The sequence below is a fragment of the Colobus angolensis genome, unplaced genomic scaffold, assembly GCF_000951035.1.
Source record: "Colobus angolensis palliatus isolate OR3802 unplaced genomic scaffold, Cang.pa_1.0 Scaffold77, whole genome shotgun sequence".
NCBI lineage: Eukaryota > Metazoa > Chordata > Mammalia > Primates > Cercopithecidae > Colobus > Colobus angolensis.
This window is the reverse complement of record NW_012121487.1, coordinates 1,482,475-1,510,198: the sequence shown is the minus strand read 5'-3', so window position 1 is coordinate 1,510,198 and position 27,724 is coordinate 1,482,475. Positions and strand designations below refer to the sequence as shown.

The window sequence follows — 27,724 nt, the reverse complement described above, 5'->3', positions numbered from 1 at the left end:
GGTACTAATTAGGAACGGCGGTTTTCCTAAAGAAGAGTACCAGCCGAGCGGGGGGCTGACGCCTGTAATCCCAACACTTTCGGAGGCCGAGGTGGGCGGATCACTTGAAGCCAGGAGTTCGACACCACCCTGGCCAATGTGGTGAAACCCTGTTCCTACTGGAAAAAAAAAAAAATCCGGGAGTGATGGTGCGCGCCTGTAATCCCCGCTACTCGGGAGGCTGACGCAGGAGACTCGCTTGAATCCGGGAGGCAGAGGTTGCAGTGAGCTGATACTGCGCCACTGCACTCCAGCCCGAGCAACAAGAGTGAGACTTCGTCTCAAAAAAAAAAAAAAAAAAAGTTCCTGCCGTAGTTCTCATGCAAGGGAGGGGTTCGACTTGCAACCGACCTGAAACCAAGCACTGGCGCAAGATTTGCTCAAGCCCCTCCTCTTGGCCAAACTTTCCGTAGGGGAAGGCTTTGCGAGGAAACGAAAGCGAAATTGAACCGGAGCCATCTTGGGCCCGGCTCGCAGACCCGCAGAGTTTCCCGTGCCGACGCCTCGGGCCACTTGTAGTGCAGAGCAGCAGGGGTGTGGGGGCCTCGAGGGGCTGGCGCGGCCCAGCGGTCGCGCCAGGGTCGTGCCGCCGGCGGGTCGGGTCGGGCAATGCCTCGCGGGCGCCATGAACCCGCGGCAGGTAAGCCGGGCCGGCCAGGCAGGCCCTGGACCTTCGCCGCCTTCTGGGCTTGTCTTACAACCTCACAGGGCTTTGTGTTGGAGTGCGTAGCGTGTGCTGTCTTGTGAGTGTGTGTGTCGTCTTGCCAAGCAGCATTGCTGGTTTAGGAATTCGTGCGTCTTGTGAGTGTTAGAGCGTGTGTGTGGGGGGTGTGTGTGTTTGTGTCTGTGTGTGGGTGTGTGTGTGGTCTTGCCAAGCAGCATTGCTGATTTAGGATTTTGTGAATTTGTATCCTGCTTATTAATTCTGCAGAATGGAGCAGTGAGTGAAGAGGGCTTGAGGGAAAATGCGCCCCCATCTGAGTAGGAAGGCCTGAGCCCATGTCAAGGCAGACACCCCGTCTCCCTTTCTGCTAGGGCCCCTTGGGAACCCTCTACCCCCGCTTTAGCCCCATTTGAACAATTTTCGGACTCTGAGCAGCGCACACTATCCTCAGCGTACCCTATCCACCTCCCGAAGGCCGTCCGGGAGTTAAAAATGGCCCTTCTTAAGCTGTAGGAGAAAGCTTGTTAACCGCTTTGTGAATTATAGTTAAAAACTGGAAAAACACAAATGTCCTTCAGCAGGTTAACAGATAAACTGCTGAGCAGTGAGAAGGAACTACTGTTACAGATAACAACACGAGTGACTCACAAGTGCGTTATGCTAAGCATGAGAAGCCAGACTCAAAAGACTGCATACTATATGAGTCCATTTATATGACATTCTGGAAAAAAAACACAGTTATAGGGATGGAAAGTGGATCCGTGGGTGCCAGGGACTGGGTATCAAGAAAGAAGTTGATTGTTGAGTGGCATGAAAAAACTTTTTAGGGAAATAGAAATGTTCTGTATCTTGATTGTGGTGGCGATTGTCAAAACTCATAGATTTATACACTTAAAAGGATAAATTTTACCGTATCTAAATTATATACCTCAATTTCGTTAAGATATACATACATACCACTCCTTTGAAAGGATTAGGGACGTCTGCCTTGAAGGAAAAGCATTTCTGCACAGGTATCAGTGTATGACACTGTGGAACCTGTGTGATAAAGGCAAAGGGGGGTAGTGCTTATCTCTTGATCTGGTAGTGAGACCAGATCAAAGTGAAATTTGGGGAGCGATGAATGTTAAACAACTTGTTATGTAATTTGCATAGAGGCGATGCTGAGAGATTTAGAAATGATCACTATGGGTTGCTTGCTCACTTTCTTGCTCTCCTATTCAGTAGCTTTCCAAATGGCTGTTCTCAGTGGTGGCTTGGTTTTTAGGGGATTTAAGGGGGCAAAAAGAAAAATTAATCTCCCCCTCTCCCTCTAACCCTACTGCCCTAAGATATCCTTTAGCAAATTTGTATATCCTTTTCTCTGTGTTCATTCCTGTGTGCACACACATACACATTCATGGATTTTCTCTTTTTGTTTAGGGAAAAAAAATTATAATGTACATATTCTACAACTTTTTGTTGTTTTATTTAACATATGGTTCCTAAATTATCCCCAGGTGAATACAAATAGATGTGACACATTTTGAAAAAATAAAATAACTGACCGGGTGCAGTAGCTCATGCCTGTAATGCCAGCACTTTGGGAGGCCAAGGAGGGCGGATCATGAGATCAGGAGATCGAGACCATCCTGGCCAGCATGGTGAAACCTCGTCTCTACTAAAAATACAAAAATTAGCTGGGTGTGGTGGTACGTGCCTGTAATCCCAGCTAAGGCAGGAGAATCACTTGAACCCATGAGGCGGAGATTGCAGTGAGCTGAGATCGTACTGCACTCCAGCCTGATTGCAGTGAGCCAAGATCACGCCACTGCACTCCAGCCTGGCAACAGAGCGAGACTCCGTCTCAAAAAAATAAAAATAACTGTGTAAGTACTATTCCACAGAATGAATGTATCATAATTTAACTCTTCTATAGACAGACATTAAAATATTTTCCAGATTTGAGTCAAGAGTATCAGTTTAAAAAACATTTAGCTTTTAACTGACTTTAGCCACTTTGAAACACAGTTTTTTTTCCCAAGGTCATTCAAAGAGCTAATAGGAGAACACCTAAGTCCCATAATTCAGCTCTGGGAGCCAGCACTCACTCTGTACACACATTTGCCTCTGTTCCTAGCAATATGGTGGGCGCGAGGGTGCAGCAAGAGGAACAGGGAAAAAGATATGATTGCTTGCATAGCGCATAGCGGCATCTTGTTCATGCAGTTATTAATTCAACAAATGTTTGTTGAGAATCAACTTTGTGCCAAGTGCTAGGGAGGCAGAGATGATTGAAGTTAGTCCTTGATCCCCAGGAGCTCACCGTGGAATCAGCTGAAGCCCTTCATCAATACTGTGTTGGGAATGTTGAGAATAGAGAGTTGAATATAACTTGTAGGACACCTAATGTTAATTACCTTTCAGGCACCGCAATCTGTTTGTGCCATAAAAAAAAAAAAAAAAATCCAGTAACTCTGATACAAGGTAAAGTAAATGGTTTAACAGGTACTGAGTGGGAGAAGCTCAAGGAGAGGAAACCCCAAGGGCTGAAGAAAGTGGGAATCAAGGAGTTTCTTGAAGCAAGTAGCATTTAAGGAGCTCTATAAGGAAAGGGTCAGAGTTGTGATAGGTGGCGGTGGAGGGAGATGTGCCACCTGGATTGGCATGTAGAGGGATAGGAAGATTAGAGGCCGTTGCAGTGGCCCAGTAAGAGGTAATGAGGGGCTGGAACTGAAAGAAGACATGTAAGAGACAGTACAGAGGTGACAGACAAGGCGGGACTTGGCAACTACCTGATTAGATCCAGGAGATGAGGCCAGGAGGCGGGCAGCAAAGATGACTCGGGTTTCTAGCCTTAGTAGGCTAGGAGAAGAGTGATGCCATTAGCAATAAGAACTACAGGAGGAGGAGCTGAGTTTGAGGGGATCTATTAATTTGGTTCAGAATATGTGCTGCTTGAATTATGGCAGGATATTTAAGTGGACAGATTGTCGACATAGTTGGAAATTCAGATCTTAAGCTCCCACACAAGGTAGTGGCTGGACATAGTAGATTTGAGTGTTTTTGCTTCAGAGGGCTAGTTTAGGTTCGGGCAGTGATTAAAGCAACCTAGGAAATAAATTATAAAGAAAGAAGAGGTCCTTAAAACCTTGGAGACTGATTATATAAAGGGTGGATCTGTTAATACAGTAGCTATTAAAAAATTATAAGGGGTAGGAAAAAGGGACAAAGAAGAAAAAAAAGGTGAAAGACCTTTGGTGCTGTGTCACCAAACCCTGGCAGGAGAATTTTTTAAAAGAAGAGCGCTCAATCCACAGTGAACTAACGCATGTTTGTTAAACAGAATTGACCACCACACAGCGAAGACCCAACTGAAGTTGAAGAGAAGGAATTTTTATGGGACCTGTTAGCATAAGTCAGGGTCCTTCTCCAGTACCATTGGGAAGCTTTGGAAAAGAAAAAGGAGACAGTGGGCCTTGGGTGGAGAAGGGAACTGACATGAGATCCAGGTGGGGTAAGGAGGTACGTGAAGTCAGAGTGGGGAAGAATCAGGGTGACTGAATGGCGGCTTCACCAGGGTCAGGCGAGGAGCAGGTTTCACCAGAGTAAGGAGCGGAAGTTGTAGAAACACAGGGAAGTCACCATCAGAAAAGAGCAGGAGTCAAGAAACTATGGCCCACAGGTACAGACTACCTGTTTTTATAAATAAAACTTCATGGTAAATGAATTGTAAATAAAGGTTTGGATATTGTGTGAGGCTGTTTTTGCGCTACAGTGGCAGAGCTATCTGGCCCTTTATAGAAAAAGTTTGTCAGCCACTGTAAAAGAGTTGCAGGATTTGAGGTCTTGGTGTGATGGCCTAGGTTACAGTCATAGTGAGATGAAGGAGTAGCTAGACAAGCCAGTTGTGTGGCAGAAAGGTGGAGATGGAGATCACTGGGTTAAGGATCCCTGTAGCCAGGGCACCGTGAGAATGATTGACAAGAATGCTAAAATCCCCTAAGTGTGTCAGGATGTGGAAGAGTAGAAGACTAGAGTTATGCAAGAAAGGGTCCCAGCTCTACCTGTGCTGCCTTCAGGAGAGTCTGAGGAGGGGGTGGTGAGTGTGAGCAAATGTAGCCAGAATCCCTTCTCCCAGTCTGCAAGCCTCAGGGAAAGGAAGCAAGGTATTTACTGACACCCCCAGGCTTATAAGTACTTCTTGGCTCCATCACCCTCCAATGAACAGCCCTGGGGAGAAGACAGTACTGGTTTGCAGGTGGGTGGGTGGGGAAAGGGGTCACAGGTGCTCGGTGTTCTGGTAAATGTGCAGATGAGAACATGGGGTTGCTTATGCCCTGTGTGTCAGGGTTCAGAAGAACATGCGGTGGAAGCAGCTATGGGGAGGTAGCTATGGAAGGAGGGCTGGTCTGAGGAGCAGATGCTGCCAGCTCCACACATCCAGGAGAGCCTGGGTGGTTTGGGCAAAAGTCTCTGGCATCCCTTCTGAGCCTGGGTACCACACTGAACAGTGAGGACAGTGTGCCATTTTTATCAGGAAACCCTCCAGCTCCCTGAAAACCAAATTCTGATCCTCCCGGGATGGCAGTGGAGAGCCACAGAGATGACTCTGAGGTCCCGTGGCCTTTTCCCAGCTGGAGGTTGTTTTTGTTACTGCACTGTTACAGCCTTGGAGGACTGGGGTTCAGTTTGATCCCATCAGATTTATTCTTTTGTCATAGTCATCCAAACGATAGATCTTAGAGACAGGTGGGCAGAGGTGCACTAGCTGTGCGCCAGTGAGCCTGACTCAAGGAGAGGTCATCTCGTCCCTTCCCTAGTCCCGTCTCCCTTGGTTATTTCATGTGATTTTACTGGTTATTTCAGGTTTCTGTTTTTGTTTTCAGAACAAAGTAACATTTATTTGTTGTTCTAATTTTAAAAGGGTAATTGTTTTGACTAGAAAATTTCCTTTTCAACTCCCTTAAATTCCATCAAAGGGAAAAGTAAGTTAGGTTGCTGGAGAGGCTATGCTGAGGCCTCAGAACCTCTGTGCTCCTGGAAGCTCTGCGTGCTTTGCCTCCTGCCCCCCTCTCCGTGTTCCTGTTGGCAGGCCCCTAGACAGGTTTTAGGAGGTAGGCGAGTCACCCTAGCTGAGTCATAAGCCCATGGCTCAATTGCCTTCTCAGCCCATCAAGGGCTGTTCCACAGGCAGCAAAGGGGGGGCCTCCACAGGTTCACCACTGCAGCCCTAATTCATTTTCTTTTCCGCTGTCTTATTCTGCAGGGGTATTCCCTCAACGGATACTACCCCCATCCATTTCAAGGCTATGAGCACAGAAAGCTCAGATACCAGCAACCTGGGCCAGGATCTTCCCCCAATAGTTTCCTGCTTAAGCAAATAGAGTTTCTCAAGGGGCAGATCCCAGAAGCGCCGGTGATTAGAAAGCAGACACCGTCACTGCCACCTTCCCTCCCAGGACTCCAGCCAAGGTTTCCAGTACTACCTGCCTCTAGTACCAGAGGCAGGCAAGTGGATATCAGGGGTGTCCCCAGGTGCGTGCATCTCGGAAGTCAGGGGCTCCAGAGAGGGTTCCAGCATCCTTCACCACGTGGCAGGATTCTGCCACGGAGAAGTGTTGATTGCCTTTCCTCACATTTCCAGGAACTAAGTATCAACCAAGATCAGGAACAAAGGATCTTAAAGTTCTTGGAAGAGCTTGGGGAAGGGAAGGCCACCACAGCACATGATCTGTCTTGGAAACTCGGGGCTCCAAAGAAAGAAATCAATCGAGTTTTATACTCCCTGGCAAAGAAGGGCAAGCTACAGAAAGAGGCAGGAACACCCCCTTTGTGGAAAATCGTAGTCTCCACCCAGGCTTGGAACCAGCACAGGGGAGCGGTAAGACCAGACGGTCATAGCCAAGGAGCCCCAAACTCAGAACCGAATTTGGAACCTGAAGACAGAAACTCCACATCTGTCTCAGAAGATCTTGAGCCTTTTATCGCAGTCTCAGCTCAGGCTTGGAACCAGCACAGTGGAGTGGTAAGACCAGACGGTCATAGCCAAGGAGCCCCAAACTCAGAGCCGAGTTTGGAACCTGAAGACAGAAACTCCACATCTGCCTTGGAAGATCCTCTTGAGTTTTTTGACATGGCTGAGATCAAGGAGAAAATCTGCGACTATCTCTTCAATGTGTCTGACTCCTCTGCCCTGAATTTGGCTAAAAATATTGGCCTCACCAAGGCCCGAGATATAAATGCCGTGCTAATTGACATGGAAAGGCAGGGGGATGTCTATAGACAAGGGACAACCCCTCCCATATGGCATTTGACAGACAAGAAGCGAGAGAGGATGCAAATCAAGAGAAATATGAACAGTGTTCCTGAAATCGCTCCAGCTGCAATCCCTGAGACCAAAAGAAACACAGAGTTCCTCACCTGTAATATACCCACATCAAATGCCTCCAATAACTTGGTAACCACCGAAAAAGTGGAGAATGGTCAGGAACCTGTCATAAAGTTAGAAAACAGGCAGGAGGCAAGACCAGAACCAGTAAGACTGAAACCACCTGTTCATAACAATGGCCCCTCAAAAGCAGGGTATGTTGACTTTGAAAATGGCCAGTGGGCCACAGATGACATCCCAGATGACTTGAATAGTATCCGCGCAGCACCAGGTGAGTTTCGAGCGATCATGGAGATGCCCTCCTTCTACAGTCATGGCTTGCCACGGTGTTCACCCTACAAGAAACTGACAGAGTGCCAGCTGAAGAACCCCATCAGCGGGCTGTTAGAATATGCCCAGTTCGCTAGTCAAACCTGTGAGTTCAACATGATAGAGCAGAGTGGACCACCCCATGAACCTCGGTAAGAGACCACCCAGGACTGTACCTAGGGTTGGGGTCAGGTGCTCTTGCTCCTGACGCAGTCTTGGCTGGTTTGTGAGCAGTGCCATTTGGTGGCGCCTATCTTTTCCTCCTTCCCTTCCGCCTTTTAGCTAAATCCCCCTTGATTGGCCCTTTCTGCAGATAATGAGCAGGGAATATAGATCTTGGACCAGCCAGAATCTTGGGGGGGGGAGGTTGACTCTGTTGACTGTAATGAAGCTTCTTCAGAAATGATTGGTTTTGGCCATACGCGGTGGCTCATGCCTGTAATCCCAGCACTTTGGGAGGCCGAGGCAGGCATAACACGACGTCAGGAGTTTGAGACCAACCTGGCCAACATGGTGATACCCTGCCTCTACTAAGAATACAAAAATTAGTCAGGCGTGGTGGCACGTGCCTGTAGTCCTAGCTACTCAGGAGGCTGAGATAGGAGAATCACTTGAACCCAGGAGGCAGAGGTAGCAGTGAGCTGAGATCGCTCCACTGCACTCCAGCCTAGGCCACAGAGTGAGACTCCGTCTCAAAAAAAGAGAAATGATTGGTCTTGAGGGTCAGGTGCAGTGGCTCACGCCTGTAATCCTGGTACTTTGGGAGGACAAGGCAGGTAGATCACGAGGTCAGGAGTTTGAGACCAGCCTGGCCAATATGGTGAAACCCCATCTCTACTAAAAATACAAAAATTAGTCGGGGGTGGTGGTGCTTGCCTGTAATCCCAGCTACTTGGGAGGCTGAGGCAGGAGAATGCTTGAACCTAGGAGGTGGAGGTTGCAGTGAGCTGAGATGGTGCCACTGCACTCCAGCCTCGGTGACAGAGCGAGACTCCATCTCAGAAAAAAAAAAAAAAGATTGGTCTCCTTGTATCAACGTCATGCCTGCCTCCTCTGTAGGCCTTCCCCTCCTCCCTAAGCTGTTTCTGAGAGAGGTGCAGGAGCAGGTGGGTTGGGGCAGGCTGTATACACAGAGTGGGGGGTGGGTTGTGCTGCTAAGCATCTGCAGGTCCACAGTCCCCCCTCTGCATAGCTGCTGGGGGGAAAGGATGGAGGAGCGCATGCACGGCTGCCTGCCTGCCTGCCTGCCTATTGAAGGTGGTGATTCTAATTTTATACACCTCCTCTGCACAGATGGGTGGGCTAGCACTTGCTGCCACTCCTGAGCTGTGAAGTCAGCAATTACCTCATTCAGATAGCTGGTCAGGCCCTACACTGTAGGTCCTAATAGGCCAGTGGACAGATTGAGGAAAACAGGAGCTGCTGAAGGGCATAACAGAGAGCAAAACCACTGAAGCTGAGTGGCTGCAGCTGTAGCCAGAGAAAGAGCCAGTAGGATGGGGGAGAATTCCACTGATCTTTATGTTTACATAGCCTGATTTCTAGGGGTATAGATTCCTGGCTAGGGCCCTTATTCCTTGTCTTGACTGTCTTCATGATAACAATTTGGCATTTCAGAAGAGCTGTTAAGAAAAGGGGATGTGTCTGTTCAAAAGCTGGCAAGGCCAGAGCTGGATTGTTTAGGGTAGAGACTGGATGGCCATCATTCTCTTTTGTCTCCATCCCTCCTCCCTAGAGTTGGAGGAAAGCAGTAGATTTTGTGGTTAATCATTCTTTGGACTCACACTATAAGAAACATTGGTGCCATGTTCAAATATATCAGAAGACCTAGGAAATAAGAAAGACCTACTTTTCTAAATGAAATCGCAGACTGAGCAAAGAGCTCACCACATTTGAACGCTTGAACAAAGGGGGGCCTAGGCTAACTCCAGAAGCCTAGAACAAATGCTTTTTTATTTTCTACATAACAAGGGGAAATTCCTTGTTACGTAGAAAATAGCTTGAGACAAATGGAGCTGTAGAGTGACTCTTAACAAACTACAGTGATATAGGTCTAGGGACAAAAGCCAGCCACTAATAAGTGGCAGATGCCTGATCCCCCTAGGTAATGGGGAGTGTGAGACTGGGTTATAAGAAGCCTTCACTATCTTTTAGAACCCTCCCTTGAGGAAGCCAGTCTATCACAGTTGCTTTAGAATGAAGGTCTTTTGGTTGCTCACAAGACTGTAATAGCGATTTTTGGCTCATCAATTTTGTGTGTGGGGGATTTATGTTAATTCATTGTTAAGAGATAGTGGGTTTCCCGTGAGCTAGTTTCCTATCATCTGTGCCTATGTTTGCTTCACTGAGCTATGGGGAAAGAGTCACTGGCTGCTTTGTTTACAAAAAGAAAGGACAGGCTGAGCCTTAAGTAGTAGGAAGGAGTTCCTTGGCCTGTCCTTCATCTCGCCAAGTCAAAAGTCCCTTAGCGTAGCAGAAAATTCCAGGTTGAAGGTCTCTTTGGAGAAGGCAGAAGGAATGACTTAGACTCCTGTTCACACATCTAATCACTTTCCGTCAAGATTTAAATTCCAGGTTGTCATCAATGGCCGAGAGTTTCCCCCAGCTGAAGCTGGAAGCAAGAAAGTGGCCAAGCAGGATGCAGCTATGAAAGCCATGACAATTCTGCTAGAGGAAGCCAAAGCCAAGGACAGTGGAAAATCAGAAGAATCATCCCACTATTCCACAGAAAAAGAATCAGAGAAGGTAGGTGTCCTCCTGCCATCTGGGAGGCTATCAGTTCCCTGTCAGTGTCTGGATTGTAACTGACTCCCCTGAAGTAATGCCAGCCTAAAGAACTGACACTATCTCGGAATCAGCTTCCCACTGTTCCCTCTACCCTACCTCGCCAGCCCATCTTTCCTCCTCTCATACCCAGCTCTTCTCTCTGCTCCTGTCCCAACATAATTGGATGTACAGAATTTCAGAGTTGAAAGAGACCTGAAAGGTTATTGAGGCCAATCTCCTCTCTTGGAAGATACAGAATGAGAGCCCCAGCAGCTCCTTTAACTTTGGAAAGCCAACCCGTTGACAGTTGGTGGGAAGAAAGTCTCCCATCCCCATCCCCTCTTCTGTGATGGACTAACCAGTGTTTTCTTAGTTTTGTTTTCTTGTCTCTCATTTTCTGTAGACCACAGAGTCCCAGACCCCCATCCCTTCAGCCACATCCTTCTTTTCTGGGAAGAGCCCCGTCACCACACTGCTCGAGTGTATGCACAAATTGGGGAACTCCTGCGAATTCCGTCTCCTGTCCAAAGAAGGCCCTGCCCATGAGCCCAAGTATGTCCCACGTGTCCTCTATCCAGCTGAGGTTTTCTCAAAAAGAAAAAGAGACACATTTTCCTCCTTGCCTCCTCAGGGATGGCAGACTGACCAATTTCTCCTGTTTCAAAATGGGGTAAGGAGGGCTCTGAGAGCCTGGTTGCTGCTTGTGAGGCAGAGAATTAGGGATTAGGAATTCAAAGGGAATTCCTGGCCCACTCTATCTTCTCTACAAGCACTGGGGATGTTCATGGCTTGGAGGTCACTCACTGTTGAGGGGACAGAAAGGTACAGGACCTGAGAAGCTCTCTACCTGTGGGTCTGTAGACTCACATTTCCAAGAGAGGTGTTCCTGGAAGAGGTGAAACTAGGTTGATGCTTAAATGTTGAAAGGGGTCAGCCAGGCTAAGAGACACTGGCTGTTCAAGGCAGAAGTGACTGCATGAGATGTGACTGCACAGAGGTGATGTGTTCAAGGAAATTACCACTAGGTGGAGGATGGCAGCCTGGCAAAGGCTAGATCAGGCTCCTCAATCAAAATCATTTTAATCCTTCTACGTGCTTCATCTCCTGTCAGGTTCCAGTACTGTGTTGCAGTGGGAGCCCAAACTTTCCCCAGTGTGAGTGCCCCCAGCAAGAAAGTGGCAAAGCAGATGGCCGCAGAGGAAGCCATGAAGGCCCTGCATGGGGAGGCAACCAACTCCATGGCTTCTGATGACCAGGTAGGGCATTTTCCTACTCAAAAGATACAGGCCATTTTTAGCAACTGAGTGGTTTGAGATTGCCAGTGACTCCCTTGACATTTCCTGAAGTGTTTACGGCTCCTCTGTTTGACGGATTCTCCTTTAGCCTGAAGGTATGATCTCAGAGTCACTTGATAACTTGGAATCCATGATGCCCAACAAGGTCAGGAAGATTGGCGAGCTCGTGAGATACCTGAACACCAATCCTGTGGGTGGCCTTTTGGAGTACGCCCGCTCCCATGGCTTTGCTGCTGAATTCAAGTTGGTCGACCAGTCTGGACCTCCTCACGAGCCCAAGTGAGTGTCCTAGTCCTGGCTAATGCATGTGTCACCAGTTGGGGGCGGTAACCCAGGGAAAACAAGGGTGTGCTTTAGCTGTGTAGGACAGAAGGGGCGAGTTGAGGGAAACAAGTCCAGCCCTGTCTCCATGGCCTCTTAGAAGACGATAGACTTGCCAAGAGTGAATGTGTTCACTCTTCCAGTAAGCATGATCCTTTTTAATTTTTTGACTAGTTTTAATTTTTAAAGGAATGTATATGTACATTAAAAAATCAGTCAGGCCAGACATAGTGTCACACGCCTGTAATCCCAGCACTTTGGGAGGTTGAGGCAGATAGATTACCTGAGGTCAGGAGTTTGAGACCAGCCTGACCAATATGGTGAAACCCTGTGTCTACTAAAAATATAAAAATTAGCTGGGCGTGATGGCAGGCGCCTGTAATTCCAGCTACTCAGGAGGCTGAGACAGGAGAATTGCTTGAACCTGGGAGGTGGAGGTTGCAGTGAGCTGAGATCGCGCCACTGCACTCCAGCCTAGGCAACAGAGTGAGACTCTATCTTGAAAAAAATCATTTAAGCTGATTGAAAAAGTAGTCATTTCAATGAAAAGTCTCATTTCTGTCTCAGACTTCCAGTTTCTCTCCCCAGACCCATATACTACTATAGTCATGCATTAGCAACTGGGATGCAGTCTGAGAAACATGATTTTGTTGTTGTGAGAACATCAGAGTGTATTTACATAAACCTAGATGGTATGGGCTCCTACACACATACAGGCTGTATGGTACGGCCTATTGCTCCTGGGCTGCAAACCTGTACAGCATGTAACTATAGTGAATACTGTGGGCAGCTGCAACCCACTGGTAAGTATTGGTGTCTCTATCTAAACAGAGAAAAGACAGTAAAAAGACAGCATAAAGGATAAAAAATACTACACCTGTATAGGGCGCCTGCCATGAATGGAGCTTGCGGGACTAGAAGTTGCTGTGGGTGAGTCAGCCAGTGAGTGGAGAGTGAATGTGAGGGTCTAGGACGTGACTGTACACTAGTGTAGGCTTTATAAACACTGTTCACTTAGGCTAACTACATTTATTTAAAATAGTTTTCTTTAATAATAAATTAACCTTAGCTTACTGTAATTTTTTTACTTTATAAACTTTTTTATTTTTTGTTTCTTTTGTAATAATACTTAGCTTAAAACACAAACATGTACTGCTCTTCAAAAATATTTCCTTTGTTTATATCCTTATTCTATAGACTTTTTTCTGTTGTTAAATTTTTTTTTTTTTAACTTTTTAAACTTTTTTCTTAAAAGCTAAGATGAAAATACATTAGCCATTAGCCTAGGCCGACACAGGGTCAGGATCCTCAGTATCGCTATCTTCCACCTCCACGTTTGTCCCACTGGAAGGTGTTCGGGGCAATAACATGCATAGGAGCGATCATCTCCTATGGTAACAGTGCTTTCTGGAATACCTGCCTGAGGCTTTTTTTTTGTTACTTATTTTTCTAGAAGTAGAAGGAGTATACTCTGAAATAATGATAAAAATATAGTAAATACATAAGGAGCGTGCAACCTAGATCCCTTGCATGCACAGTTCACAGTAGAGTTCGTACTCTCTATGAGAATCTCATGCTGCTGCTGCTCCGACAGGAGGCGGATCTCGGACCGGAATGCTTGCTTGCCCGCCACTCACCTCTTGCTGTGTGCCCAGGTTCCTAACAGGTTACAGACCCCTGCACTTGGTGATAAGAATTTTTCAGCTCCATCATAATCTTATGAGACCCCTGTCATATGTGTGATTTGTCATTGAACAAAACATTGTTACACAGTACATGACTATACCAGTTTCTTGAGTCCTTCTAGAAATTGAGAAACATGATTTTGTTGTTGTGAGAACGTCAGAGTGTATTTACATAAACCTAGATGGTATGGTCTCCTACACACGTACAGGCTGTATGGTACGGCCTGTTGCTCCTGGGCTGCAAACCTGTACAGCATGTAACTATAGTGAATACTGTGGGCAGCTGCAACCCACTGGTAAGTATTGGTGTCTCTATCTAAACAGAGAAATTTTCCCTTTTGTCTTTTTAAACAGATATATCTTCTGTTTTACATGTTGACTCCTTTACTTACCAGACTCCTTGCATAGCTGCATAATATTTCATTGAATAGAAGCTGACAAATTCAGTTTCTCAGAAAGAAATATTTAATAGGGACTTAGGAACAGAAATGATGTATTGGGTGGCTGCAAACGGTGGATCCCTGCACTTATCCTCCAGAAAGTATGCTTCCTATAGAGACTTCTGGTTAAACACGCAGCTGGTCACACCTTATACTTTCTTGTGAAACTTATGAGCACTAGCTGGAGGGGAGGCTTGGTAGAAATCTTTGTGTGGAGTTATTTATGCTACCAAACACCTTGGGATGCGGGAGTCAAATATTGGTGGTCTTGGTGGTTTTGCATCAAGATGGCATCATTCTTGCCATGCAATAGGCATGTTTTCTTAATCTCTAAGGTCTATCACAAAGTGGAAAAGCAAGGTGTAAAGTGAGGGGAGAGGTGAAGATTGTATATGGTTAGAATATTTTCTTGAAGGATCGAAAAAACTGGCAACTGGGTTTGCTTCTGGGGAAGGAGGGACACTTTAAAACTTATAAAATGCTATCTTGTTACTTTAAATTTGTCTCTCCTTAATAGGAGTAATGTCAGCCGGGCGCAGTGGCTTACGCCTATAATCCCAGCACTTCGGGAGGCCGAGGTTGGTGGATCATTTGAGGTCAGGAATTTGAGACCAGCCTGGCCAACATGGTAAAACCCCATCTCTACTAAAAATACAGAAATAGCTGAGCATGGTGGTACACACCTGTAATGCCAGCTACTCCAGAGGCTGAGGCAGGAGAATTACTTGAACCTGGGAGTTGGAAGTTGCAGTGAGCTGAGATTGTGCCACTGTACTCCAGCCTGGGTGACGGAGTGACACTCCGTCTCAAAAAAAAAAAAAAAAAAGAAGAAATGTCATTTCATGTATTCATATTTATGTGTTATTTGCATTTCCTTTTCTGTGAACCACCTGCTCTTGTCCTTTTCCAGTTTTCTTTCAGATTGTTACTCTTTATTGATACATAAGAACTTTTAACATAATTTTTTAAAGTAGCCCTTTGCCCAACATGACCCCATTTAGAACACACGTCTGCCCACTGTTTAAGCCGTCTGGAAAAGGAGAGGCCCAGTCTCTCTCCAGCTGCTCTTCTACTACTTCATATCCTTCGCTTTCAGTAAGCACCTCCTTATCTTTAAGCACAGGCCTTCACATGATAGGTTCAGTTCATTTCCTCCTCCTCTTCTGTGAAATCTTCTATGAAATCCTTTCCAGGACTTCAAGTCAGCCATTCATTGAGAATGTAAGAACTCGCTATGAACTAGAGTGAAGATACGAAAAAAGTTGCCCGAGTGTGTAGCAGACATACAGCCATAGCAGTATTGAAATGTGCCATCGGGCCAGGCGCAGTGGCTCACGCCTATAATCCCAGCACTTTGGGAGGCCGAGGTGGGTGAATCACAAGGTGAGGAGATTGAGACCATCCTAGCTAACACGGTGAAACCCCGTCTGTACTAAAAAATACAAAACGTTAGCCAGGCGTGGTGGCGGGCGCCTGTAGTCTCAGCTACTCGGGAGGCTGAGGCAGGAGAATGGCGTGAACCTGGAAAGTGGAGGTTACAGTGAGCTGAGATTGTGCCAGTGCACTCCAGCCTGGGTGACAGAGCAAGACTCCATCTCCAAAAAAAAAAAAGAAATGTGCCATCGGAGGTGAATGCAGAGTGCTGTGGGGACACAGAGGGCACTGCCGCCAGTGTCTGCCAGGGAGTTGAGGAAGGTTGCATAGAGAGGGGACATGCTAATTGAGTAACTATGTTTCTTAATAACATACTCTCGTTCCTTCTTAATGTGAATTATGCTGGGTCTTCTTTTTTTCCTTTCTCTCTACTCTTGTTGGTGACATTAACTAATTTTTTGACTTTTTTTCTTTTCTTTTTTTTTTTTTTTTTTTTGGAGATGGAGTCCCACTCTGTCGCCCAGGCGGGAGTGCAATGGCGCAATCTCTGCTCACTGCAACCTCCACCTCCTGGGTTCAAACAATCTGCCACCGCATCTGACTCACTTTTGTGTTTTTAGTAGAGACAAGGTTTTGGCCAGGCTGGTCTTGAACTCCTGACCTCAGATGATCCGCCCGCCTCGGCCTCCCAAAATGCTGAGATTAAAGGCATGAACCACCACGCCGGCCATGACTTTTAATATCTAAATGCTGGAGACTACTCAGAGCTCCAGATTCCTCCATCTAGTTGCTTACTTGTCACTTCTCTTTGGATAAACATCCCTAATCTGACATGTCCAAAGCAGAACTCTTGGGTTTTGCCCCCTTCACTTCTCATTTCCCTCCAGTCTTTCCCAGCTCAGTAAGTGATACCACTGTCTGCCCAGTGGCTCCAGTCAGAAACCTGAGGATCATCTTTTCCTCTATCTCCTTTACCTCCTTCGTCAACTCATCCCTAAGTCCTATTAGTTATACTTAGAATTTCTATCCCAAATCCCTTCCTGTTCGTTCCACCTCCAGTGTCACACTCTAATCCAAGCCACTGTCTCATCTAGACTGTCAAAACAGCCTCCTAACTGATCTTTCTACTTTATTTACTCAACGCTTATTTATGGAGTATCTTCTTTTTGTTTTTTTTTTTTAGAACAGGAGCCAAACATTAACCAATAGTCACCTAAAAAAATGTAAGATCTCATATTTGATAAGTATTCCAAAGGGCTCGAGTTGCAGTGAGAATCAGTTATAGCACAATTTGACTTAGTAAGCAGAGGGGGAAGGGCTTCTCCAAGAAGTACTGCCTGAGCTGGGACTTTAAGGATGATGAAGAGAGAAAGACCAAGGGTTCTAGGTGAAGGACACTGTTAAATCCTGTGGTGGAAGAAGAGCAGAGCTGGCAAAGGGCCTGAGAGGAGGCCCTTACGGGTGAAGCAGAGAGCACAAGGGAAGGCTGGCACTAGAGGAGATTAGAGAGGTAATCAGGGTGGCCCACCAGGGCCTGCCTTGTTTAGTCACGTTAGTGCTTTGACCACAAAAGCAGTGGAGAGCTGTTGAAGGTTTTTAATAAAGGACTGTGACTTGCCCTCTCCCCACACTCTTGTCCCTTTCCCAGCATTTTTCTTCTTAATTTTCTTTCCTCTGCTGAGAGAACCATTTTAGACCTTTGCTTCTTTCTTCAGATTTCCACCCATACCCCGTTCCTCACTTTCAACTACCTTACCTCACACTTAATTGAAAAAATAGCAGTAAGCATACAAGAAATACCTTATCTTCCCATTACCAAACTACCCCGCTACCTCCATCTGTACCAGCAAGAGTGAAGGACGTATCCCTCATGCTATCCCTGTGTCCTGGATCCCCCATCCCTCTCATCTGCTCTAAGACTTTACCGCTTTGGTTGTCTTCTCTCCCCTCGTCTGCAGCATCTCCGTCTCAGATCATTCCCACCAGCCTTGAAACATGCCCATGACCGTCTTTTAAAAACCTTCCCTCTAACCCATATCTTCCTGCAGCTACCATCTCATTTCTTTGCTTCTCTTACAGCCAAACTTCTCAAAAGAGTTACTCATACTCATTGTCTTCACTTTAACTCATTTCACTAAAAAGGCCAACCACTAGCCACATGTGGTTATTGAGCACTCGAACTGTGGCTATTGTGCTGAGGCACTGAATTATTAATTGCATTGTAATTAACGTAAATTCAGTAGCCCCATGTGGCTAGTGGCTACCATACTGGATAGCACAGCTCTAAAGGATTCTAGTTGCATAATTAACGAACTTTATCATGTATGTAAATATATCATACTGTTATAAAACTTTGCACATAAGAGTTCATATTCTTTTTTTTTTTTTTTTGAGACAGAATCAGTCTCGCTCTGTCGCCCGGGCTGGAGTGCAGTGGCCGGATCTCAGCTCACTGCAAGCTCCGCCTCCCGGGTTTACGCCATTCTCCTGCCTCAGCCTCCCGAGTAGCTGGGACTACAGGCACCCGCCACCTCGCCCGGCTAGTTTTTTGTATTTTTTAGTAGAGACGGGGTTTCGTCGTGTTAGCCAGGATGGTCTCGATCTGCTGACCTCGTGATCCGCCTGTCTCGGCCTCCCAAAGTGCTGGGATTACAGGCTTGAGCCACCGCGCCCGGCCTGAGTTCATATTCTTTTCAAACACATAGGGCAGTCATGAAATTCTCCTGGATCCCTGAGGTAAAGATCCTATACAATCTGTCCCTGACCCCCTTCGCTATCCTCTTTTCACGCCACTGTCCCTCTCATTCTGAACTTAAGCCCACTGGCCTGCACGAGCCTGCCAGCATGGGCAAAGAAAGGAGTGAAGACATTCAGTTGCTTCGGATCATCAAGGAGCAGTGAGAAACTCCATGTGGTTGAACATAGACGTTGATTCCTTTTACTGTCCGAGCTGCTAAGTCTTGAAACTGAAGCCTCTGTTGTATGCAGTTGGAGTATCCAAAGCTGGGTTCTCAGCCAATAGATTAGGATCTGGTTGAAAGCTAGGATTCTTGATGCCTTGTCTGATACATTTCCAAGCTGTTTTGCTCCACCATGCCCTTCCCTATGTGTTTGTGGAAATTCCCGGCCAGAGCAGTAGAAGCCACCTCCCTGCTCCACTTGGGCACTTTATTATCAGCACAGCTCATGGGCCCAGGATCCATTCCTTAACCCAGAGTTAGCTCAAGCGTGTCAGGAGTTGCAAAACAACTCTCAGAAAAGCCTGGGTCCCTGGCCTAAGGCCGACCTTGACCTAATGACCTTTCCAGGTCAAGTCCCCTTGAGCTAATAGGAAGTAAATGAGGGAATGGACTTGGGTGCTTTAAAAATCAGACAGTGTATGAAGTAAGAGTCCAAGTTGGTAACGGTATCTGCTCAGAATTTTATAACATGATTTTATCATATCCTGTTTTACAGCCACTTTCAATATGTGGCGGGTGATACTGGTTTTCCATTTACAATAGTGATACGAAGTTTCCTATTTCAGTGTGTTTACATTTTTATCTCTTTTTTCATACCTAGTATTAGAGATATTTACATTTTTAAAGGGTCTGTTTATTTATTTTAGAGATGGGGATCTTGCTCTCTCGCCCAGGCTGGAGTGCAGTGATACGGTCATAGCTCACTGCAGCCTTGACCTCCAGGGCTCAAGTGATCCTCTCACCCCAGCCTCCCGAGTAGCTGAGACTACAGGCACACACCACCATGTCCAGCTAAATTTTTTTTTTTTCTTTTTTAAAGAAACAGGAGTCTTGCTATGTTGCCTGGGGGATTACTACGTTGCCCAGGCTGGTTTTGAACTCCTGGCCTCAAGTGATCTCCCACCTTAGCTCCTCGAATTGCTGGGATTACAGGTGTGAGCCACAGTGGCTGACTCTAAGAAGTCAATTTAGAGAAAAATATTAAGTAATAGTCCAAGTGATACCTGGATCTGGCACAAATCATGTGGCGAATCATGAATGACCAAAATCTAGGGCATGCTGCCTTAGAAACAGCTTCTGTTTGACAGGTCCATATGTTTGCAAGACCGGCCACATCTTCAGCAAAACTAACCCTTCCTTGGAACAACTGTCAGGATCTGGCACTTGTCTTCATTCTCTGCTTCTCATCCCAAAGGTTCGTTTACCAAGCAAAAGTTGGGGGTCGCTGGTTCCCAGCCGTCTGCGCACACAGCAAGAAGCAAGGCAAGCAGGAAGCAGCAGATGCGGCTCTCCGTGTCTTGATTGGGGAGAACGAGAAGGCAGAACGCATGGGTTTCACAGAGGTAACCCCAGTGACAGGGGCCAGTCTCAGAAGAACTATGCTCCTCCTCTCAAGGTCCCCAGAAGCACAGCCAAAGACAGTTAAGACGTCTACTTTTGGTGCCTTTTTTTGGGGCGGGGGGGGTCCTCCTAACTTCTCTCTTAAGTGGAGGCGGCTCTTGCTGTCATGCGAGTTATTCCTAGGCTTTACTCTTAGCCTCAAGAGAGCATATAACTGGGACACTAGATGTAAGAAGGAAAAGATGACTCACACGACAATTAGAGCTTGATCTCCCTGCCATGGTGAATATGGTGGACGCAGCCTCAGCTTTGTGGTGCTGACACAGCCTCCTTTCCCCACAGCTCCCTCTCACTGGCAGCACCTTCCATGACCAGATAGCCATGCTGAGCCACCGGTGCTTCAACACTCTGACTAACAGCTTCCAGCCCTCCTTGCTCGGCCGCAAGATTCTGGCCGCCATCGTTATGAAAAAAGACTCTGAGGACATGGGTGTCGTTGTCAGCTTGGGAACAGGTGAGTGAGGCTCTGAGACATGCCGCCTCCTGTGGTGCCTGAAAGCGGGTCCCTCTCATCCTCCCCTGGAGTCCATGCAAGTCCAAGGCAGGGAGAAGAGACTTCGTTTTAGCTACAGTCAATTCAGAGTGAGGAATGAGTTAGTTCCTACAGGAGAGAATATGGGAGTCTAGGATCTGAGAAATTGAGGCTGTTTCTGCCTTGAAGCTTTCAGAACAAATAGCCATCATCCTGTTTGTCATCAGTTTCCTTCCATTATCCTATTTCTGTTTTAAACACCTTCCTAGGGAATCGCTGTGTGAAAGGAGATTCTCTCAGCCTAAAGGGAGAAACGGTCAATGACTGCCATGCAGAAATCATCTCCCGGAGAGGCTTCATCAGGTGAGCGAGATCAGAGCTGTGGCCTGGTTGCCTGGCCGTGGAGAGCTCCAGTTCCCTGTCCCACGTGGCTCTGACATGGCCTCTCTGAATCCCCCTCAAACAGACGGGTCATGATGTGGCAGTGGCAGCCTTTGCTTTTCACCCGTCCATTTGAACCTGTCTGATGGAATCCATCCCCTCTGTGACCTGAGCTGCCTCCCACTACTCAGCGTGTTTTTAAATGCTGTCCTTTTTTCTGCTAACTCTGCTGCTTCATGTCCTTTTCTGAAAACACAAAATGACCTTTTAGTCCTCAGGGCCTTGGGGATGAGGCAGCTTTCCATTTCTATTTGAGGACCTACACAACCTTGATGCCCCTGCCAGCTTTCTCCTCTAACTCACCTTTTCTTTAATTTATGAAGGGAGAGACTTGGAAAGGAGCAACAGCTTCCTGTAGTCCTTGAATCAGTTTGCCCTGCCCTAGAATCCCTGTAGCTGCCATAGCGAGGAGCCCTCAGCAGAAATGAAGGAGACCCAAAAGGCTAACTATGCTTTATGAAATGCTGGGGTCTCCTCTGGAGAATCTCCACCTGAGAAACTGTGAAAGGTCTGCAACATTGAGGCTTTTCCTTACTTGCTCATTTGGAGGTCAGATTATAGAAGCAACTGTTTTTCCCAGAATTGAACCTGCCTTCCTAACCAGACTTTCTTTTTGTAGGTTTCTCTACAGTGAGTTAATGAAATACAACCCCCAGACTGCAAAGGATAGTATATTTGAACCAGCTAAGGGAGGAGAAAAGCTCCAAATAAAAAAGACTGTGTCATTCCATCTCTATATCAGGTCTGTACAGTTCCTGTTGCTGCCAGGGTGGGCCCTGCCAGGCTGTTAGAATTGGGTATCCAAATGCTCTCTTGGCCTGTAAATCGGACCTCATACAATAAGCCACACTCCACCGTGGGTTTGAGGTCCATATTCAGGTGTAGAACGACTCACGTATACTGCTGTCCACCTCCAGTCTCCGATGGTAGGCCTTAGAAAACGTCCATTGCTTCTGTCACATCTAACTGTTTTGGAGCCCCATGAAACTGCAGATTTCCCACAGGTGAGTTTTAACAGCCACCCCTGTTTTTCAGCACCGCTCCATGTGGAGATGGTGCCCTCTTTGACAAGTCCTGCAGCGACCGTGCTATGGAAAGCACAGACTCCCGCCACTATCCTGTCTTTGAGAATCCCAAACAAGGCAAGCTCCGCACCAAGGTGGAAAACGGTGAGTGATACATGCCACTGCCTCCTTTTTGCAAAAGGCTCTTCAAGACCCCGGGACCCCAAGTCTCTACAAGGCTGCTAGGTTTTTACCATTGGTCACTGGGCACAGAAGTGCTGTTTACAGGAAAGGGAAGACCTGGGTGGGGAGCTGTGTGGTAAGATCAAGGTTCTATTTTGAATGTGTTAGTTTGGGAGACCTTGGAGATCCCCAAGTCAAATAGGAAGTGGGGGTTCCCATGTGAAGCTCAGAGGAGGGCGCTTGGCTGGAAATAGAAATATGGGAGTCATCCCGCTATAGGGTCTTCACGGCCACGGGAATGTATAGGATCACCTCGAGAAAGGGGGGAGGAAATGAAGAGTGTGGCACAACCAAGCCCTAAGGAGGTGACAGATGAGGCTGCCAAGTGCCCGGGTCCCCTCCTGTCTAGCTGGCAGTTGACTCTGCCTTGTCCACTGGCTCCTTCTCTCCTCTCCTGTCTCCTTACTGTCTCCTCACATCCACTCCGTTGCGTTCAGGCCATGTCAGCAATCATCACGGTGGTCCTGAAACCCTGCTAAATATCCTAAAGTATAGATACAGTTACCATGGAGCCAGTGCTCCACTTCTAGGTATATGCTCCAGAGAGATGGAGACCTGTGTCCACATGGAAACTAATATGTGAATGTTCATGGCAGCGTTACTCACAAGAGCCAAAAAAGTGTAAACAACCCAGATGTCCATCAGCTAATGGATTCATAAATAAAACATCAAGTATATCCATAAATTGAGTATTATTTGGCCATAAAAAGAAGTGAAGTGCTGATACATGCTTACGATATGGATGCACTTGAAAACTTGATGCCAAATGAAAAAAGCCAGTCACAAAAGATCCCATATTGTATGATTCCATTTATATGAAATGTCCAGAATAGACAAATCCATAGAGACAGAAAGTAGATTAGTGGTTGCCAGGGCCAGGAGTGGGAGGGTTGGAGAGATGAGGAGTGACTGCTCCAATGGGTAGAAGGTTTCTTTTTGGAGCGATGAAATGTTCTAAAATTGACTGTGGTGACAGTTGCAGAACTCTGTGAATATACTAAAAATGACTGAATTGTATGCTTTAAATGGGTGAACTGTATGGCATGTGAACTATATCTCAGTAAAGCTGTTTTTTTTTTTTTTTTAAACCCTATGGTGGTTTCCCACTGCACTGCATATACAAGCAAAACCTGCTGTGATCACCCGGCCTCCTCTCATGCCACTTTCCCCATTCCTCGCATATGCTGTGTCCACACTGGCTCTCTGTTTGCCCCCTGAACAGCCAATCCGCTGTCTGCCTTGGGGCCTTTGCTTTTGTCCTGTGTGCCTGAAACACTCTTACTCCAGCTGTCCTTCTCCTCCATGTCTGGGCTCTCCTGCTGCTGCTGTCCCATGAGGTTCCCCCTGTGGTCCTCCGTCATAGCGCCCTCAAAGCCTTCAGAGCACTCTCAGCATCTGGAATTCTTCTGTATGTACTGGCTACTGGTTTAGTGTCTGTTCTCTCCCCTTTCAATCTCCTCACCACCGTAGATGTTTTAGGAGGACAAGCATCTTACTTGGTGTTGCTAACCGTTCTTTCCCAGCACCAAGCATAGTGCCTGGCGCATAGCAGATGCTGTGAAATATGAATGAATGTAGCCTGTGGCTCAAGCTTAAGGAGGATAACCACGCCAGGGAGTGGTTTGGTCCATTGGCCCCTGTAAGTCTGACCCAAGTCTCTCACATAGGAGAAGGCACAATCCCTGTGGAATCCAGTGACATTGTACCTACATGGGATGGCATTCGGCTCGGGGAGAGACTCCGTACCATGTCCTGTAGTGACAAAATCCTACGCTGGAACGTGCTGGGCCTGCAAGGGGCACTGTTGACCCACTTCCTGCAGCCCATTTATCTCAAATCTGTTACACTGGGTAAGAGGCCTGCCTTGGGATCTGGAACTGGTCTGTCATCCTTGTTCCCAAATCCCAAACGGCATGTTTTGTTGCCAGGTGTTTTGTCTCCCCTGTCAAAGTGAGCATGAGTCACCCCTCGGTTATTGGTTGTCCAGTCTGCCGTGGTAGGGAGATCCTGGGTAGCCCTGATCAGAAGGTGCTTCCTAACAAGGCAGCTGTTTCTCTTTCTTGACAACTGTATTTTGTACCTCCAAAATCCCCACATGCCTCTGCCTCTTAACAGCATTTGGTGCAAACACAGGTATATATGTTTCTCTTTTTTGTACACAGGTTACCTTTTCAGCCAAGGGCATCTGACCCGGGCTATTTGCTGTCGTGTGACAAGAGATGGGAGTGCATTTGAGGATGGACTACGACATCCCTTTATTGTCAACCACCCCAAGGTGCTATAACCCCCTTCTATTTTCCCTGACATTTTTCTCCTTTTCAAGCAGTCATGTAAACAGAGGAAAAATGTACAATGTGAGCAAGGGGAACACTGCCCGCAGTGGTCCACCACCACCACCATTGGTTGGTGTCCCAAGAACTTTAACTTTCTTCCTTTTGGATGCCAAGGGCTTTCCTTCTCTTAGTCTGGAATTAATCTGAATCGAGGTGGAGTTAGTATGTCTAGAGTGTGCTCTGTTCTAACCAAACAGAACCCTAAATACAGGAGAAAGATCATGACTCTGCATTTCCTCTTTGCTATAAGTCTCGAGTCCCTGCTTCAGAATCTTATTCCTGAAAGGTTTCTATCTTTCTCCCATTGCTTCTGGGATTCCTAGGTTGGCAGAGTCAGCGTATATGATTCCAAAAGGCAATCTGGGAAGACTAAGGAGACAAGCGTCAACTGGTGTCTGGCTGATGGCTATGACCTGGAGATCCTGGACGGTACCAGAGGCACCGTGGATGGGTAAGGAGACAGGAGAGCGCAGTGAGGACGAAGCCTCTGCCCTGACTTGCAAGGGTGCATCATACCTCTGCAGTCTCAGGGCTTGACAGCCACCTCCCTGCCACGGTTTCTCCACTGTGAGCTCCTCATCTTACAGGTCCCAGGTGAATAATGAGTGCTTTTGTTTCTCTAGGCCACGGAATGAATTGTCCCGGGTCTCCAAAAAGAACATTTTTCTTCTATTTAAGAAGCTCTGCTCCTTCCGTTACCGCAGGGATCTACTGAGACTCTCCTATGGTGAGGCCAAGAAAGCTGCCCGTGACTACGAGATGGCCAAGAACTACTTCAAAAAAAGCTTGAAGGATATGGGCTATGGGAACTGGATTAGCAAACCCCAGGAGGAAAAGAACTTTTATCTCTGCCCAGTATAGTGTGCTCCGGTGACAGATGGATTAGGGTGCGTCATACTAGGGTGAGAGAGAGGTAGGCCGCAGCATTCCTCATCACATGGTCAGGGGATTTTTTTTTCCTCCTTTTTTTTCTTTTTAAGCCATAATTGGTGATACTGAAAACTTTGGGTTCCCATTTATCCTGCCTTCTTTGGGATTGCTAGGCAAGGTCTGGCCAGGCCCCCCTTTTTTTCCCCCAAGTGAAGAGGTAGAAACCTAAGAAGTTATCTTTTCTTTCTATACTCAAAGCATACATAGTCACTGAGCACCTGCAGTCCATTTCCTCTTAAAAGTTTTTATTTTTTTTCCATTTCCTTTCCCTTTGTGTTTGCTACACTGACCTCTTGTGGTCTTGATTAGGTTTCAGTCAATTCTGGATCATGTCCCAGACTGATGACTTCATTTGTGGATTACGCAGACCCCTCTACTTCCCCTCTTCCCCTTCTGAGATTCTTTCCTTGTGATCAGAATTTCTCCTTTTCCCCCTCAGAGGGTAAAGAGGTGAACTTAAAGGATTTGGTGAAACATTTGTAAGGGTAGGAGTTGAAAACTGCAGTTCCCAGTGCCACGGAAGTGTGATTGGAGCCTACAGATAATGCCCCGCCATCCTCCCATCCTGTACTTTAGCCAGCTGCAGGGCGGGCAAGGCAACGAAAGCTGCTTCCCTGGAAGTGTACCCCTTTCCCCGGCAGCAGGGAAGTCTAGAACCAGCCAGACTGGGTTAAGGGAGTTGCCCAAGCAATAGCAGAGGTTTCACCCGGCAAGGTGACACAGACCACTTCCCAGGGAGCACGGGCATGCCTCGGAATATTGCCAAGCTTCCAGCTGCCTCTTCTCCTAAAGCACTCCTAGGAATTTGCCCTGCCAATGCTGGGCGTACGCCCTAGCCAACTGGTAGGAAAAAATCCAGGACAAATCCCAGAGGGTATAAAATCATTTCTGCTTAGATAATCATGACTTAGCAAGAATAAGGGCAAAAAATCCTGTTGGCTCACGTCACTGTTCTACCCTGCATAATATCTCTCATGACAGTGACACCAAGGGAAGTTGACTAAGTCATATGTAAATTAGGAGTGTTTAAAAGAATGCCATAGATGTTGATTCTTAACTGCTACAGATAACCTATAATTGAGCAGATTTAAAATTCAGGCATACTTTTCCATTTATCCAAGTGCTTTCATTTTTCCAGATGGCTTCAGAAGTAGACTCGTGGGCAGGGCGCAGACCTGATCTTTATAGTGTTGACATAGAAAGCAGTAGTAGTGGGTGAAAGGACAGGTTGTCTTCAAACTCTGTGAGGTGGAATCCTTTGTCTACACCTCCATGAACATTGACTCGTGTGTTCAGAGCCTTTGGCCTCCCTGTGGAGTCTGGCTGTGGCTCCTGTGCATTCTTTGAATAGTCACTCGTAAAAATTAACAATGCTTGAAACTATTTCTTTTACTCACGTTGGAGGGACTTTGTTGACTTTTAGAGTGTTGGTCATGACTCTAGGAGCAGAGCAGGGAAGAGCCCAAGCATAGACTTGAGTGCCGTGATGGCTGCCGTCCCGTTTTGTGATTCTGCTTTTACGTGTCCCTTGATAACAGTCAGCTAGACACACTCAGAAGGACTACCGAGGCTCTGTGACCTTCAGGACCTGAGCCTGCCTCTCTCCTTTAGATGACAGACCTTCATCTGAGAATGTGCTGAGGCAGCACCCTCAGATGATTTCCTCCAAACTACTGACTAGGTCACCCTCTGTCTGGTGGAGACATTCACATCTTTGCTTTTATTCTATACCCTCGGTACTTTTGACCAAAAATTGACCAAAATAAGAAAATGCAACTTTAAAAAGTAGACTAAGGATGCCTTTGCAGAACACCTAAGCATCCCAAGGAACCGGTAGGGAAATGGAACCTGTCTCCTGGGGTAGAGGAGGCCTGCTCCCTGGCTCTGGGTCTGCTGGGGGCACAGTAAATCAGTCTTGGCACCCACATCCAGGTCAGAGAGGCCTGTGGGTCTCAGCATCAGAAGGCAGTGCAGCCCTCTCCAGGCTACAGGGTTGTCACCTGCTGAGTCCTCAAGTTGTTTGGCCTCTCTGGTCCGTCTTGGGCATTAGATTCTCCAGCAAAGCTCTGGCCAGCTGCCTCCTCTTTAACTGGGAACATGGGCTCTCACAAGATCAGAACCCCCACTCACCCCCGAGATCTTATCTAGCAAGCCTGTAGTGTTCAGTTTCTGTTGTAGGAAGAGCGCGAGGCACCCCTGAATTCCATGCATCTGCTGGAAATGAGCCGTGTCAGATCGCACACCCCCGCGCCCCCATGCCCCTCTGAGTCACACAGGACAGAGGAGGCAGAGCTTCCGCCCACTGTTATCTTCACTTTCTTTGTCCAGTCTTTTGTTTTTAATAAGCAGTGCCCCTCCCCACTCTTCTTTTTAATGATTTTTGTAGTTGATTTGTCTGAACTGTGGCTACTGTGCATTCCTTGAATAATCACTTGTAAAAATTGTCAGTGCTTGAAGCTGTTTCCTTTACTCACATTGAAGGGACTTTGTTGGTTTTTTGGAGTCTTGGTTTTGACTCCAAGAGCAGAGTCAGGAAGACCCCAAGCGTAGACTTGGGTACTGTGATGATGGCTGCAGTCCAGTTTTATGATTCCGCTTTTATGTGTCCCTTGATAACAGTGACTTAACAATATACATTCCTCATAAATAAAAAAAAAACCAAGAATCTCAATTCTTA

The 27,724-nt window shown here is 46.9% G+C and overlaps 1 protein-coding gene across 4 annotated transcripts; it reads left to right on the top strand.

Moving 5' to 3' along the window:
- The first annotated feature begins 50 nt into the window (after positions 1-50).
- Positions 51-27,724, top strand: ADAR (adenosine deaminase, RNA-specific). Of its 4 annotated transcripts, none has more exons than XM_011928230.1 (15): positions 51-679; positions 5,952-7,534; positions 9,944-10,127; positions 10,552-10,700; positions 11,260-11,404; positions 11,589-11,722; positions 19,419-19,566; positions 19,907-20,078; positions 20,366-20,459; positions 21,157-21,279; positions 21,573-21,706; positions 23,452-23,634; positions 23,947-24,059; positions 24,441-24,568; positions 24,741-27,724. In XM_011928230.1, the coding sequence occupies exons 1-15, from the start codon at positions 665-667 to the stop codon at positions 24,976-24,978; spliced, it is 3,543 nt and encodes a 1,180-aa protein (XP_011783620.1). In that variant the 5' UTR covers positions 51-664; the 3' UTR covers positions 24,979-27,724. The 4 variants fall into 4 exon arrangements, with proteins under 4 accessions (XP_011783620.1, XP_011783619.1, XP_011783618.1 ...); XM_011928229.1 differs by having other exon boundaries at positions 11,532-11,722; XM_011928228.1 differs by having other exon boundaries at positions 11,532-11,722; positions 19,419-19,644.

Coding starts and splice junctions, on each gene's coding strand:
- ADAR (XM_011928228.1), top strand. Junction 20,460..21,156: donor TCCCGGAGAGGCTTCATCAG/GTGAGCGAGATC, acceptor TTCTTTTTGTAG/GTTTCTCTACAGTGAGTTAA. Junction 21,280..21,572: donor TCATTCCATCTCTATATCAG/GTCTGTACAGTT, acceptor CCTGTTTTTCAG/CACCGCTCCATGTGGAGATG.